At 43.3% G+C, this 16819-nt stretch overlaps 1 protein-coding gene across 4 annotated transcripts in view; it reads left to right on the forward strand.

Moving 5' to 3' along the window:
- TBXAS1 (thromboxane A synthase 1) overlaps positions 1–16819 on the forward strand; it is a 206021-nt gene that overhangs the window by 38585 nt on the left and 150617 nt on the right. For all 4 annotated transcript variants that reach the window (XM_081878943.1, XM_081878940.1, XM_081878941.1 and 1 more), the window contains exon 3: positions 2544–2637. In XM_081878943.1, the coding sequence (XP_081735069.1) occupies positions 2544–2637 (94 nt within the window). The remainder of the gene's footprint in view (positions 1–2543; positions 2638–16819) is intronic.

Consider the following 16819-nt stretch of genomic DNA (forward strand, 5'->3'; position numbering starts at 1 on the left):
CATTATGTCCGGTTTAAACAAATAGCACATGTGACAAAAAGCAAAGGCAACATCACCCTGCACGCACTTCATCTCACTGGGTGTCAGCCACAGGGCAAGACAATGTATGGCACAATGGCGTTGTGTCGCCAGTGGAGGCACAGTGACCTAAATGTTATGCGAAAGAAGGGGCTGAGAGACACATTACAGCAGCATCTGTGTATCTCTCGTAACATCTGCTTAAGCTCTTTCTGTACTGGTTATGAGTGGGTATCAGATTTGGCCATATTCACACCGTACCTTTAAGGTACTATGATGCCCACTTTGAACATTCTTGGCTTCCCCCAAAGAATCGTGGGAGCTGTAGTTTATTAAGGGTGATGAAAGTTGTTAGGAGAGCCCTATTTTTCTCAGCTACAGTTCTCAAAGTGGTTTAACAGTCGATACTTCTTCCCAGGTAAATAACTCGAGGAATTGTATCTCTACAAAAGGAATAAGGGGTCTCCAAACAGCACCCTTCCTGCCAATCTAGCAGTTGGAAAGCACAAAGTGCAAGTAGATAAATAGGTACTGCTCCGGCGGGAAGGTAAACGGCGTTTCCTGCTCTGGTTTGCCAGAAGCGGCTTAGTCCTGCTGGCCACATGACCCAGAAGCTGTACGCCAGCTCCCTCGGCCAATAAAACAAGATGAGTGCCGCAACCCCAGAGTCGGCCACAACTGGACCTAATGGGCAGGATCCCTTTAACAGCACCCTTAATAAACTGTAGCTCCCAGAATTATTTGGGGGAAGCCACCATCATTGTTTAAAGTGGGATCATGGTGCTTTAAATGTATGACATGAATGTGGCCCTTGTTTCTAATATGGAAGATTTCCTCTGTAAAGTACAGCAAGCACCAGCATCCATTGTGTTTTGGCATCTGTTAAATACTTACGCATTTAACCAAGCAATTGCTGATCTTAATAACGAGCTTTTAGTGAAATGATAACTTCTTCTACTGTGGCTTTGCTTGCATTTGTTGTTTTTGATATATTGTTGTTTTATTATGTTCTGTAAACTGCTCTGGAATATGATAATGAAAGGACAGTTTTAAAATAAGTAAGAAATCGTACTGATTTGCCTGGCACAAGACTGTATAATACTTGAGAACAGAAGCCTCCGGAACTTTTCTAGTGCACACAACATTTTTAACATTCCTGAAGTTCCTTTAAATATTTGAAGAATAAGATCTGTTTCAGTAAAAATAAGCAGAAGTTTAGAAGTCTTTAACTTCAAATGTGGTTTCTACATTGTGCAAGTAAGGTGTAGTTAGATGTTAACAGTCTGCAAATTCCTGGGTGGGGGGTTGTCACCAGCTCCTTTTACTTTGCTCACCCACCACACTGCTTATTGCTTCACTGTTTCACTTAATATATACAGCAAGTGTACTGTACCTGTTTTCCTCTGTCAAAGACTGGAAGATGTGCGAAAATCTATTTTTGGACTTTATTATTTAGCACCTAGTATATTTCTGGCGCAATATAAAATGAATAAATAATACCTACATTTTTAACATCCCCTGTCACAAGGGCTCCAGTGGTTGACAATACATTAATTAAAACACATACAAAATATGTTAGTTTAGAAGAAGGAAGACTTCGTGAATGTTGACCTCCTTATCTCTGACCTCCTGAAAAGAAGTAATGGTATCTGTAGTGTGTACGTGTGTCGGAAACTGTATATCCTTATTTCTGAAGGTTTTGGCATGAGATCTAGCCTATGAATTGCCAAATCATCATTGCTGTCTGGTGGCTATTGGTTTTCTTGAGACAAAAAATTATGGTTTCAGTTTAGGTGTCCACTAGGCCTATAAATCTGAAATAATTGTGGCTAATGCAAAGGTAAACTTTCAGCTAATTGGAAACTATGAGGGAGGAAAGGGGATATTCTTGTTGTAAAATAGGAGAATATTTTCTAACTAGTTTGATTTTCTGAACTCATGGTGTCTAAGTATAATCAATAAAATGATGGTTCTGGATTCCGTGCCTATAGGGGACAGGACAGGAGCCCATCATTGCCTCCTGATATCTCCCTGCTAGCAATAGGCTGACCCTTTGCAGAGCAGTTCTCTTAATAATTACCAGATCCTGCAGTTAAGTTGCAGAAGGCTCATGAACACAATCAAAGGCAATGGAATGATATTATAGAATCAATAATCCTGTCCTCCCCTCCCAATTGATCACGGTGTGTAAATCATTATTCAAAGCCACAAACAGGGTCTGAGTGGTCTCTAAGATTGCTAGAGGCATGGGGATCTGATTTTATCAGGTGTATCTGCAACCTGAGTGCTTTGCCTGTATTTGGCCACCTTTTCTTGATATTCCATGACGGGAATCAGAATCCAGTAATGTCCCTGAGGGGTGTCTGTCCAGTCTCATACTGCAAACATCCAAGGGAAGGAGATTTTATGCTCCAGCTATGCTCCTTAGGTTCTAGGGCTCTCCTCCTTTTAGCCATGAGACTTTCCATCCATTAAATCTTAAAGCAAGGCTTGGTGCAAACCTCATTACTTTCCTTGTTTTGCAGGTATTCCACCTCCGGCTTCTCCAGGCTGGAGAAAGTGGGCATCCGCCACCCTCCACCTTTGCCTTTCATCGGAAACCTTTTGTACTTTCAAGAGGTAAGACACACTCTCTGGATCCTGTGCCTCTTTCTGGATTTCTGTTTCTACCGGCTTCCTGCCATTTTTCTTTTTGCATTTCACAGTTAAATGCAACGTAAATCCATGAGCGGAAGGGGTTCCATGTTTTTAAGTTCACAGTGACCTTGTTTGTTGAAGCAAAATCTGGTGAGAACCATAAAAATCCCAGAAATTAGTTTCTTTTGGAGATTCTAACTAATCTTGACTACAGTTGCACAAAGATGGGAGAGTCTGCAAGCTGTATGTTCCCAGTGTTCCAAACCAAATTGGTTCCCTCTGGACAGGGCTTTCAGCGGTAAGAAGCCCAATTTCTACAATCCCACACAGGTCATCATTACTACTTGTGGATCTTAGCCTCAAGTAATGTGTAAAAGGTAAAGGTAAAAGACCTCTGACATTTAAGCCCAGTCGCAGACGACTCTGGGGTTGCAGCGCTCATCTTGCTTTACAGGCCGAGGGAGCCGGCGTTTGTCCGCAGACAGTTTTTTCAGGTTGTGGCCAGCATGGCTAAGCCGCTTCTGGTGCAATGGAACACCAAAACCAGAGCAGCGCACCAAAACACCATTTACCTTCACACCAGAGCAATACCTATTTATCTACTTGCACTTTTTTGACGTGCTTTCGAACTGCTGGGTTGGCAGGAGCAGGGACCGAGCAACGGGAGCTCAGTCTGTCGCTGGGATTTGAACCGCCGACTTTCTGATCGGCAAGCCCAAGAGGCTCAGTGGTTTAGACCACAGTGCCACCCGCGTCCTAAGTAATGTGTACACATTACTAATTATTCCACCTCCAGTGCACTTCCATCACTGGTGCTTGAAGGTGATGGCATTAGCAGCAATCTGTATGCATCCATTGTATAAGTCTCCTATGTTCCTGTAGCTGAGTGGATGAGATATTGGATTTAAACTGGGGAGGCTTAGGTTCAGTCTTCCATTTGTCTTGAAGCTCACGGGGTAAGCAGTTCAACCTGCCTCACAGAGCTGTTGTGTTTTTTGGAGCAGGAAGGGCATGTGTATCATTAATAATAATAATAATAATAAATATTATAATTATTTTTCCCAGCCACTCTGGGTGGCTTACAGCAGATCTAAAAACATAATTAAAAACATCAAACGCAGAAAACCTGCCAATACAGTGCTGCCTTCAGATGTCTTCTAAAAGTTGTGTAATTCTTTCTCTCCTTGACATCTGAAGGGTGGGCTTTCCATAGGGAGGGTGCCACTACCAAGAAGGCCCTCCTGAGCTCCTTAGAGGAGGAAGGGGAAATACAAACCTTAATGAGAATTGTTTGGATTTGCCCTTTGTTCCTTTTCACTTAAGGAGGAAAACCTTAAAACTGTGAAGTGCCTGGCTTTTGTGGCTGCACCTGCACCTTACCCTATGTTTTCCTTCATTCTCCACTGCAAACTCCCCCCCCCCTCGCCTTTTTATTTCATTTTATTAGCTAGGCTGCTGACAGGCTGCGTGCTGCTTCCCTGCCTTGAATTTTAATGGAGACATCACTCTTTCTTCAGCCTCTCTCGGAGTGGACAGGATATTCTTTGTTTGCGCTGTTTATTCTCGTCTGGCCTACTTGTAGCTCCTGGGCGGCTGCCTCCGAGTGGCCCACTTCTGCTGAATGGAAAATGGGGGCTGCGTTGGAGGGAGGGGTGGAAGAGCAGGGAGCTTTGTCTCAATTTAGATTTTGGTCTGGCCGGGTTGAGCTGTTTTATAGCCGTCGGGAGGGTGGAGGCGGCAAAGTGGCAGTGGGTGGGTGAGACACAGAAAAGGCGACTCATTCCTCACCCCGCATCTGCCAACCCCCCATCCCTAACCCTTTGATAAGCAAGTAAAGGAAAACAAACTGCTAAGTGCATGGAGTGGCTTGAAATCAACCCTGGTGTAATTTTGGAACTAGAACTCTGATTCTCCCAGGTTTGAGAGAGACAGGAGCTGTAGAAACTGGAAACCATAAACTGAATAGGTCTGTGAAGAGACAAATGATGAGTTGAAGGTATATTGTCTGCGGCCCTCGTTTTAATTACGGCTTGCAGAGATAGTAAAAGGCTTGCGTTGTGGTGTTGTGTTGCTTTTGGAGAGACAAACAGAATGGAAATTGAGGGGAGAGCACTTAACATGGCCCTTGTCTGGTATTTACACGGGCTGAAAAAAAGGAAGCCGTGGCTCAGTTAAAAACAACAAATCCTCTCCCATTGGAAACCTTTGCAAAATTGTGTGAATCGTCAGCTGCACTAGGCAAGCCATTGTCGCTTAATTGTCATATATATTCATAATATAAAAAATACTGTTTCTAATTGATACATAGGGTAGGAGAATGTATCTCAGTTCTAACAATATTCTTGGCTGGCTTGGTTGGAAAACAAGTGTGGAAACTGTGTTTCAAGAGTTAATCTGCTATCTCTACATTTTAACAATATGTAGAGAAATCTGAATGCCCCACCATTGGTTTCACAGTGGAGATCCATTTGTGAAAACAAATTCAACCAGGGGATGCAACCCTGCAAAAGACCATTTCTATTTGTCTTGAAAATGAGGGTGCTTCAAACTTTCAAACCCCAAATTCTTCGCAAGGGCGGGGGGGGGGGGAGAACTGTGAGAATGGGAAAACAGGCAACAGTATATCAGGCAGTATAATTTCATAAAGTAAAGTGCAATTACCCATACTTATTATGTTTATTCCCAACTGACTTGTGAGGCTGATACTTTCACATGCAAATCCATTTTCTTATAGAGACATATATTTCAAAAAAGCTCTCTCTCTCTGTGTATATGTATATGTATATGTGTGTATGTATGTATATATATAGAGAGAGAGAGTCATATAACTAACATTTGTTGACAAGGTCCTTTGGGCAATTCACACAGAGTATACAGTGGTACCGTGGGTTAAGTACTTAATTCGTTCCGGAGGTCCATTCTTAACCTGAAACTGTTCTTAACCTGAAGCACCACTTTAGCTAATGGGGCCTCCTGCTGTTGCTGTGCCGCCGCCGTGCAATTTCTGTTCTTATCCTGAAACAAACTTCTTAACCTAAAGCACTATTTCTGGGTTAGCAGAGTCTGTAACCTGAAGGGTATGTAACCTCAAGCGTATGTAACCTGAGGTACCACTGTATATGCAATTAAAGCATTAGCATATTGATTTAATAATTGAAACATCAACATTATGCATTCTCAAGCTAGGATTATGAAATTGTGTCAGAACCATAGCATCATAGAATTGAAAGGGACCACGAGAATCATCTAGTCCGTCCAACCATCTGCAATGCAGGAATCTTTCTGCCCGATATGGGGCTCTAACCCACAACCCTAAGAGTAAGAGTCTCATGCTCTACCAGCTGAGCTATCTTGTTCCCAGCCCATACTTTGAGAGTAATCTTTCTCAAGCCCTCTTCATGCGTTACTCAAAGAGGGAAGTTGAGGCGGGTTGGGGGGCAGTGGCAGCAGTCCCCTTGGCTTCCCCCCAGCCCTACCATATGCTGGTGGGGCTGCCTGAGATGGGGAAGCCTCCATGCATTTACACATTTACCTCTGTGCAGAGGCTTCCCCAGTTCTGAAGCCCCGGTTGTGCAAGGTTCCAGAATCAAAGAAGCCTCCTGGACGTACAAAAGTTTCTCCAGCATCTCCGATGGCCATGTTAACACACTAAGGCATGAACAGTGGGAACAGGGTTGGGAGCGGAAAGCTGTGTGCCAGGTGGGTGGTGCCCAAAGCGTGGCTCCTGAGCCCCTCTACTCACTTCCTCTCTTTTTGTGCATAATGCACAGAGGGCTCTGTACTGTCAGTTTTCATTCATTTTTTTGTGATGGCCAAACCTCAAACAACAGCAGCGCTCGTCATCAGGAGGTTAATGAAGTGTGCACCGTAAATGCATTTCCAAAGGATGACTAAACACCTGCACCAAATTGCCCTGACTGTACTTGTGAAACTTGCTAGGTAGGTCGGGAACACATTTTTAAAAAATTGGATACTTTTTTTAAAAAAGAAAGCACGCTGCTGTGGAGTTGAAATTACTGTCAGCTCTGGTTTGCTGTAGAGAACAGTCTTTATCCGGAAGCCAACAAATTTAGCTGAGACTTAACTTTGTTAGTGATGTCTAAACGCATTAACCATATGCTCCTCGGCATATGGGTAAATACGTATCAATTTATTTTCATTAGGATTTTATTGCAAGAAGTGCTGCTAAGCTGGGTGCTCCCAGTTTTACTGGAGTTGCTGCCACTAGCTTTGAGGGACAGGAGACTGAGCACCACTTCCCACTAGAATTAGAAGAGTGCTATGTGGAAACATGATGGAATTGCCTCTGTGTGCTGCGGCAAGACATTTTGTGCATACTGGCTAACTGTATGCGCACCATTGTCTGTTCTGGCTGGCAGCGGCTTTCTGGGGTCTCCCTCTTTCCCATCAGCTGCACCCTTCTCCCTTAAAACATGTGCTCAACTTGCAAAACGTAAGCGGAATAGTAAAAGCTACAATAATGCGATACATGCAACTCCCCATTTACTCAGGGGTTACATTCCGAGGCGCTGCGTGTTTAAGTGAAATTGCGTCAGGGATGCCGACTTGAATAAAGTAGGCGGTGGCAGTAGCAGGTAAGCCCCGCCACGCGTAATTGATCACAAGACGTGGTGCATGGACACCATTTGAATGGCAATGCTCATCAATCTTGGGAGGGGGCTCAAATATTTTATTCTGGGGGCTGAAAGGACCTGGGCCCCTAGGAGATGGTTCCTATGAATCGCATATATCGGGAACACTATTGAAAAAGCCTGCAAACATCCTCTAAACCTCTGGGAACCCTTGAAAACCCCTTTAAAAAACCCAGCAGCACTTACCAGATCTGCCAAACTCCACCACAATTGCTCGGTCCAATGCTCATTGCTCAAGCTCCCAGCTCTCCACAGGACTCAATGGTCGGTGCAAAGGCTCCTGGGATTGCACTTGCAAAGGCTTGTGGGATTGCTAGGCACTGTTTTCATGCCATTTTGCTGCATATGTGCCACTTCCGGGTTTGCGGTGATATGCGTGTGTGTGTGGTCGCGCATGCCTTGAATGTGCACAAATGGAGAGTTGCCTGCAGGGTCAAGTCTGATCTTCCATAGTTATGGTGGAATATCTGCAACCCTCCACATGTTGCTGGACACCAGCTCCCAGCATCCATGACTCTGGCCACACTGGCTCTGGTTGATGGGATATGAAGTCCAGACAACATATGGGATGCCACCATTTCCCCATCCTATTTTATATAACGGGTAAGAAATCCCAAGTCTTAAAAGACCTGTAGCCCACAAATGCATACACTTTTTTGACATATAAATACCAGACTTGCTTTCCTTGCTGTTATACCAATACCAGTCTATTACTGTATTTTTCCATGTATAAGATGCCCCCATGTATAAGATGACCCCTATTTTTTTAAACCCAAAATTAAGAAATTAAGTTGTTTAGCTTTTTGGGGCATGGGGGAGGTCACTTCTGCCCATCGCTCATCCGCCTGCTTGCCGCTGCTGATAGCTTGCCACAGCCACTGCTGATCGCACACCTCGCCGCAGCCACCAATTGTCTGCCCGCTCGCCGCCACCAACAGCACACCCTCCCACTTGCTGCAGCCGCCAGTCGCCTGCCTGCCTCGACACAGCCGCCAATCGCCTGCCTGTTGCCGCAGCTGCAGCCAACTGCCAGCAGGCTTTGCCATAGTCACCAATCACCCACCCAATCGCCATTGTCAATCTCTTGCTTGCTGCTGCCATTAATCACACATCCCCCTCTGCATTCACTATCCGTGTATAAGACAACACCCAATTTTTGCCTAATTTCTTTTAGCAAAAAGCATCATTTTATACACGGAAAAATACGGTAATTGTTTCTCAAATATAGCCGGCACACTAGAGAAGGATGTGTGGCAGCAGGCAAGGGGAGAGCTGTGCAGGAAGAATATCTATGTAGCAAAGGAGACAGGAGGGTACTTCATAATGGAGGAACTACAGGTGGAGTGACCTTTCTGCTGGAGGCCACCCCTTTAATAAAGAGCTCATGGTCAGAGTAAATTAAGGCATAGCTAGATGCTCATATTTGGATTTATTTACATTTTTCATCACTCCTCCTTTTGCTCCTTGTTTGCACCTTCCTGACCTCCATAAATACGGAGCCTTGCTTTTATGACACTTCATTTCTGGAAGAAGGTATAAAAACAGGGAGAGACCAGAATGCCCAATTACACTGACCCTATGAATGGCGGTGGGAAAATTGGCTTTGCCACAGAGCCACAATCTGGGAAGTGCATGCGCTGCTGCAGAGTTAGTGCCTGCTAGCCTAATTAAGAATGCAATGCACTTTGGTCCTAATTATTCGATTAGTGCATGTTTTCTATTTCCACTTCATTTCTCTTCATGCCCCATTTGAATGCATATCCCTGTCAACCAAGTCCCTAATGTGTCTTCTTGCTGAAGTCTCTAAATGCAGGTCTAAAATGTGTGGAGCCACGTTGCCTGTCAAAGGCTGCCCAGAGCTTGTCATGTAGATGCATGCTTAGGGGGAAGGACCATAGCTCAGTGGTAGAGCAAACACTTTGCAGGCCGGAGGTCCCTGGTTCAATCCTCGGCATTTCCAGATGGGACTAGAAATGTCTGAAACCCCAAAGAGCCACTGTCAGTCTGAGCTAAATAAACCAATGTTTTCCGACTCAGCATAAAGCATCTTCCTGTGTTCCTTTCAGGCACCACAAAATCAGCTGAGATCATCTTGAGTAGTTCATGTGGCTTAATTTGTGGTATCCTTTTTTTAAAATGTGGGGTGGGAAAATGAGGTAGCTGTTCTAAATACTGGTGAGCCTAGCAGGTCTGTAACAGTGTTCAAAACGCCTCATTAACATCTGCGCAGGATCTGTGCCAGATAAAGAAGAGGGAGGAGAGATGCTAGGAGCAGCTCCATGTTGGCAAGTGTGCAACTTCCATGACAGAGGAAAGAGTGTTATGCCTTAGGCTGAGCTGATTGCATGGAGCAGAACAGGTCAAGGGGCACTCGCCATTTCAGAAGACCGTTTGCTGGTCCAGGCTCTGCTGCTGATTCTGGTATAAACCGGCTACTCATGTGAACGGAGTATGCTCCCAAAATCCTTTGTGGGCAAGGGGGATCATGGGGCAGTTATTTAATTAACCTGATGCACCTGGAGGTGAAACATTTTTGATGCTACAAAAAGGGCACTTGGGACTTCCATTTAAATTTTTTTTAATATGCCTACTCTGTTTATAGCTCAAATAGAGCCCTCTTGAAGGCCCAGGGTGAAGGGAAATATTACCACAATGTTTAGAACACACATAATTCTCACATGTTAATAATAATAAAACCTTGTTTTTTTAATTAAAAAATCATTTATTTGCTTGGTTTTAATTACATTCTCACAACTGGCATTCTCAAACCATGAGTTCCTGAAACGTTTTGCTAGGAAAGGTATAAGCTCCTCTTGAACCCATCATCCTCAGGCCAGCTGTTGTGTATCACCACTGTTCCACAAGAAAATACGGCAAGCCTCCTCTTCTCTGAACCATCTCTGGGCCAAATGCTAAACACACAGCCTTTTGGCACGATAGCAATGAATTGACCCTCCCAATAGAGCTCTGTCAGAGAGAAGGCTGGAACCTTCACTTGACATGAGTATTGATAAGAAGAGCTGCTGATCTCTCCCATTAATGAGAACAGTATGAAATTAGGCTCATTAGAGGAGGCAACTAACCATTGCTTTGGACAGCAGGTTGAAAAAGCTGACTCTCGCCAGTCTGTAATCAAAATGGATGTGGGAGGTGCAGCAACAGCAGCGATGACAGCTCCATGAAATCCTTCATGGTGAAGCTGCCACATGTAGCTGTCTGAAAGATAATGATAAATCCATTTCAGTGTTTGAAATGCCAGCTCCTTGGAGTCACCCCTTCCCCTCACCAAAGCAGGCGTGTTCCTATTTGTTCGAAGAAAGACAGTCCCTATTTTCTGGCAAAATTACAGACCCTGGTTCGTCTTCATTTTTGCATTGTTAAAATTGTTAATGGCAGCTGCTAGACTTCCCATTCTTTCGGGCTCAGTTTCCCTCCTACCACCACCTGCCTCAGGTCTCTGGAAAGTAAAAGCATCCTTTGTGCTTGGCAATGTAGTGGATGTCTTGAGTCAAAGAACAAGATGGCCTTGCCCAGAAGCTGACCGGATAGGCAGTTCAATCTTAACTTTCCACACTGATGGTGAGGGCAGCAGGCAAGCTTAAGGGCAGGGCAGGACACATGCAACAACAAAAAAAACTGTCCTCACTGCCGCCACTCAGCAACTTCTGCCTGAGGGAGCTATCTCACCCTGCCAAATGGTAGGACTGGCTCTGTGTACTACATTGCACCTCTGATTCTTTTCCTGTGATATACACAAGGTAGCATTTGATGTCATGTCTGGACTATCTGTTATTTTGGGGACAGTCCTCCTCTCCCAACTTCTCCTCCTGGTTTAAATCACCGGTACAACACGGGTGGTGCTGTGGGTTAAACCACAGAGCCTAGGGCTTGCCGATCAGAAGGTCGGTGGTTCGAATCCCCATGACGGGGTGAGCTCCCATTGTTCGGTCCCAGCTCCTGCCAACCTAGCAGTTCGAAAACACGTCAAAGTGCAAGTAGATAAATAGGTACCACTCTGGCGGGAAGGTAAACAGCGTTTCCGTGCGCTGCTCTGGTTTGCCAGAAGCAGCTTAGTCATGCTGACCACATGACCCAGAAGCTGTAGGCCGACTCCTTCAGCCAGTAAAGCGAGATGAGTGCCGCAACCCCAGAGTCGGTCACGACTGGACCTAATGGTCAGGGGTCCCTTTACCTTTACCTTTACCTTTACAACTGAATTTGAGGTCATTACGTCACATCGAACTTGCAGGTTTTAATGCCTTTTCAGTTTCGGCAACCAAAAAGCCACAAGAAAGGTAGGCCTTCGGGTGGATTGTTAATCCTGGTGGCTCCCCATACAAAAAGTGAACACATCCTGTCAACAAATGCTAGCTGTAAATTACTAGTAACAAAGATAGAGCTAGTGTGCCAGGAAATGTTATTGATCAATTTGAGGTGTTGCATGATGAAAGAGTCTAGGTATGTTAATTTTTTGTTTCCTTTTTTAAAAAACAGCAATACTATTTAAATTTTAAAGATTTCAAATTACAAGAAAGGAGATTCTGACTAAAAATTGGGAAGAACTTTCTGACAGTAAGAGCTGTTTGGCAGCGGAACAGACACCCATGAGAAGGTGGCGGACTCTCCTTCCATGGAGTATTTTAAAGCAGAGGTTGGATGTCATATATGACCTAGTTGAGATTTCTGCATTGCAGGGGGCTGGACTAGATGATCATTGGGATTCCTCCCAATTCTACAATTCTAAGAAAAGAGATGAAAAATAAAGCAAAGTATTTGACATGATCCCGAAATAACCTGCTAAATTGCCAAAAGACCATTGGCCCTTTAAAGTTATCCTAAAATAGCCTGCTAAATTGTTTTATTGAGAGCGCAATTATCCCTAAAGACATCGTGCACACAGGTTTTTTTTATAATTAAAGTCAAGGAAGCAACATTATTGCATTACATGTTGTGGAAAGACCACAGTGTTGGAATTATTCCAAAAGGTTTCCCACAAAGCATAGCTATTTATGCAAACATTATTCCAGTATTGATTGTTACTCTGGAAATGATAGTATCAGTGCATAGTTGCCAAATTGATGCTGTGGGGGGGGGGGACGACCCATATCTCTAACAGTATCCAATATAGAGCAAGATTAATCAAAGGCATTAAGAGGTTTTTAGTTGATGTATGGCAAAATCTTGAGGCATTAGATTACAACCCATTCTGTCTCTTTTCATTTCATCGTGACCCAACACATTAAAATATTTGCTGCGAAATCAACTTTTAATTGAAGCAAATAATTTAAAATGCCCCGTATTGGGGCGGGGGGAGGAATTCTTTTACATAATGGTTTGAGCTTATATGCACTTCCTTAACTTTGGACGTAAGAGAGATGGTGTGTAGTCAGACAGAAATCCATTGTCAGTAGATGAACTAATCTCACTGTAGTTCCTTTTGTGTGTGAATCACAGGAAGGGGAACAGCACCTGAAATGTGGCTGGTTTTGCCCCGGATACCTATGTGTTAGTTATGGATGTCTATAAGGAAGAAGCCTACATGCATAGAAGGTGGGACCATAAGAGCAGCCTTCTGTATGAAGATTCCTCTTCATGTATGGAAGCATCTGAGAAAGGGTTGTTCAGGCTTTTACCCTTGGACCTGTTTTCATTGTAGGAAATTGGACCTTTCCATGTGGCAGAACCTACACTTTGACTTTCCCTGCCTATTGAGATCAGGCAGGTACCTTCACTGTACCTAGCTTAAAACATTTTTGGTTTACGCAAGCCTATCCAGACACTTGGTGTGTTATTTCTTTTAGCTGCTGTTGCTTTTAATAGTCTTCTGAATATTTTTAAAAACCTACATGTCTTTCGATAATTCAGATGTTTTGTTTTGTATTTTTGCAAACTGCCTTGAGGTTTTCTTGAAAAGAAGTGGCATTTTATTTATTTTCTTAAATAAATAAAATGATGTAACGCCCCAGACTAAGCTATGGACAAGAGTGGGCTGAACAATTAGCCTGACATTAGGCGGTGCCTTCTGTTCTTTGTGCATTATTTTATTCCATGGCTGTTCTTTTTATGAAATTAACTACTGTAGGCAACAGCTTCTCTTGCCAGATGTAATCAGACCGCATGTGTGATCTTGCAGTAAGAGGATGCATTAATAACTCTCTATTTAACTACGTTTTGCCTCGTAAAATATCACACACATTGATGGTTGAATTCCCATCAAAGGGAAGCCCTCAGGAATTGTTTCTGTGAGTAATATTTTTGACCAGTGTTCTCAAACCAAAGCTTAAAGCTAGCGATTCCCCACTCTCCCCCGGTGCAGCAACAAAGCAGAAGGCAGCAGATATCTATTGAGTTACTGATAGATCTCTGAAAAAGAGGAAATTCCATAATTCCAGGGGAGGCATTGAAAATGCTTCATGCTCTTTTCCTTGGCTACAATCCTGTGCTGCTTAATTGGGGAAAGGCTCGTTGCAATCAGTGGGACTTAGTTCTGAGTAGACATGGGTTTATGATGTTTATTTATGTAATTGATATGCTGTTGTATCCATGGCTAATTAACTGGACAAGATCTCCCATCACATTTCAGTTAGAAGCAGTTGTGGGCGTAAGAACCATGGTGTTGGTGAAGTGAATCTGACCTCTTCCTTTCACTGATTCTTCAATGCAGAGCTCCCCCATCTCCCTGTTTTTTTAACCTTTGGGGAATACATGTTTGTAACTAATGGGACAAATAGCAGCTGGAGGGGGGCTGGTTTGCTGCGGGAGCATGGCAAAGAGGAATGAGTTAAACCCAAGCCAATTTCTCTCCATGCCCAGCTGCTTTTAAAATAAATGTGAAGGGGGGAAGACTCCAATCAATGGGTGGATATTGTAGGGAAGTGGATCTTGACTAAGCTTCAGAAGAAACTTCTTAAGAAGAACTGTTTTAGAGTGAAGCAGATGGCCTTGGGAGATAGTAGGACTAAATGCTTCAGTTTGCATTTAAAGGCAAAGTTCTGTAATTTGCTGTTCCCAAAACAATATGCATAAAATTCAACCTTCTCCTCGAAATTGACTGTACTCCAAATTTCGCAATGCAGTTCTTCAGGGATGTGTACAGCAGTATATTAATGAAAACAACCTACAAAAAGTTCTTACATTAGGATAAATGGCTTGCAAAAGTACATATACTGGGAGAATTTTGCATTAAGACGCTGATGATTTTTTATGAAGTTTTTTTTTTCCTAATTGCACAGTGATGTGGAAATCTGGCGGATTCACCTATCCCTAGATGGCTTTCCTTCTCTGGAGTTATTTAAGCAGAGGCTGCAAAGGCCATCTCTCAGGGACGGCTGCTGTTGTATTCTGTATTGCAAATCCTTCATTGGGAAGGGCATTGCCTCCCAGCTCCCTTCCACATTCTGTAGGATAGACATCTAATCACAGGACTCCAGGGTCTCTTCAGGGCAGGGTATATAACATTACGAAAATATTCCTGGATTTTGGCAAAAGGGCTGCAGAAATGTTCAGTGATACGGATGCGTACAGTACTCCTGGAGAGTAGTGAGGTGCAACAGTCAGAGATATAAAGCAACTGTTAGTGGCAGGAGATGGGGTCGGATACAGGTGGATACCTGTATTTAAATACCGGGTATTTAAAAGGCTACTCAATTTTGATGTGATCTACTAGGCTACTCTGTTTGATTTTTGGAAGAAATAATAAGCAACCAACCCTAAGATCTTCCAGCCCTTTGGAGTTCCACAGGAGGGAAGATAAAAAATGTGAAGAGCCTCTTTTCAGCAACGTAATTTGCATTCACCCTCCGGACTGTTGAGACAGCACTTCTGCCAGGCTCCTCATATATCAACCTGCTCCTAGCAGCTCCTTCTCAAACTGCTGCTGAACTGCTCTGGCTGATTTTTATTCGCTACCTATGAATCCTCCATTGTTAGGATAGCGGCCTGCATTCATTTCTTCAGGAATCTCTCTCAACACTGTGGAACCAATCTGTGCCATATGATGTTGCTGGAGAATTTGTTATTTCTTCATTTAGTAATTGTGTTCCCTTCTTTCTCTTTCCATTCCTATTCCTTTCTCTTTGCTGTTTCCCTTTTTCCCGAAGTTATAAGCATTCTGTTCCACTTCTTACAAGGGGACGCTCGCCAAGGGAATTAACGAAACCTAGATACTCAGCTCCCCTAATTTGTTTGCAGAGCATTTAGTCCTTGTTTATAAACATGTGCAAAGGATCATCAAAAAAGCACTGCTGGATCAGACTAAGGGCCCATCTTGTTCAGGACCCTGTTTTTAATATTGGCGAGGCAGACGCCCTTGTACTTATCTGGGGGCTTCCCAGAAGCAACAGCCCTCCTCTGTGGTTTGCTGCACCCTTCCTCAACAATTGGTATTCTGGTGGCTTCTACCTGTCCTTTGTCGTAATTCTGTTTTTATGTATAGCAGGGAGAGGAACCTCAAGCCTGGGGACCAAATGCAGTCCTCTATTTTTTTTTTTTATAAGATATTTATTGAAGTTTTCAAAAATAATACATTGTAAAACAAAAAGAAAAAACAACAACAAAAATACAAAAATAAAAACAACTAAAAAGAAAAACACATAATGTTTCCATTTACTTATTTTCTTTTAACTTATTTTCCAGACCTCCTCATACCTCCCTTTCTTATATTCCAATTCAGATCGTTTGTTCGATCACCCTTAATTTTTTTTTTCTTATTTCAGAACCTTATTTTTCCATTAACTCTTAAGCATTACAGCTGGAAACCACTTAATTTCTGTCCAACATCATACTAACATTCATTAATTTTACAATATTTCTGCAAATAGTCTTTAAACTTCTTCCAATCTTCTTCTGCCGACTCTTTTCCCTGGTCTTGGATTCTGCCGGTCATTTCTGCCAGTCCCATATAGTCGATCATCTTCATCTGCCATTCTTCCAGAGTGGGTAGATCTTGTGTCTTCCAAAGTTTTGCGATAAGTGTTCTTGCTGCTGTTGTCGCATACATAAAAAAAGTTCTGTCCTTCTTTGGCACCAATTGGCCATGGAGAAAGGCCATGGAGAAACCATGCCCAGGAGAAAGGCCTCTGGTTTCTTCAAGAAGGTATATTCAAATACCTTTTTCATTTCATTGTAGATCATTTCCCAGAAAGCCTTAATCCTTGGGCACGTCCACCAAAGGTGAAAGAATGTACCTTCAGTCTCTTTACATTTCCAACATTTATTATCGGGCAAATGATAGATTTTTGCTAGCTTGACGGGGTCATGTACCACCTGTATATCATTTTCATAATATTCTCTCTTAAGGCATTACATGCCGTAAATTTCATACCTGTGGTCCACAACTGTTCCCAAATGCAGTCCTCTAGGCCTCTTAGACTGACCCTCTTCCCAGGCCATACTCCCCTCTCCCCAAACCACACTCTTCACTGACCATGTTCCATGCCCTCATCCATTTACTTTGCCTGCTTGTAAATTGTCATTCCGCTGTTAATAATGCCTCTTGCTTGCCTGGCTGGAAA

This window comes from Podarcis erhardii, assembly GCF_964252035.2.
Source record: "Podarcis erhardii genome assembly, chromosome: 10".
Lineage (NCBI taxonomy): Eukaryota > Metazoa > Chordata > Lepidosauria > Squamata > Lacertidae > Podarcis > Podarcis erhardii.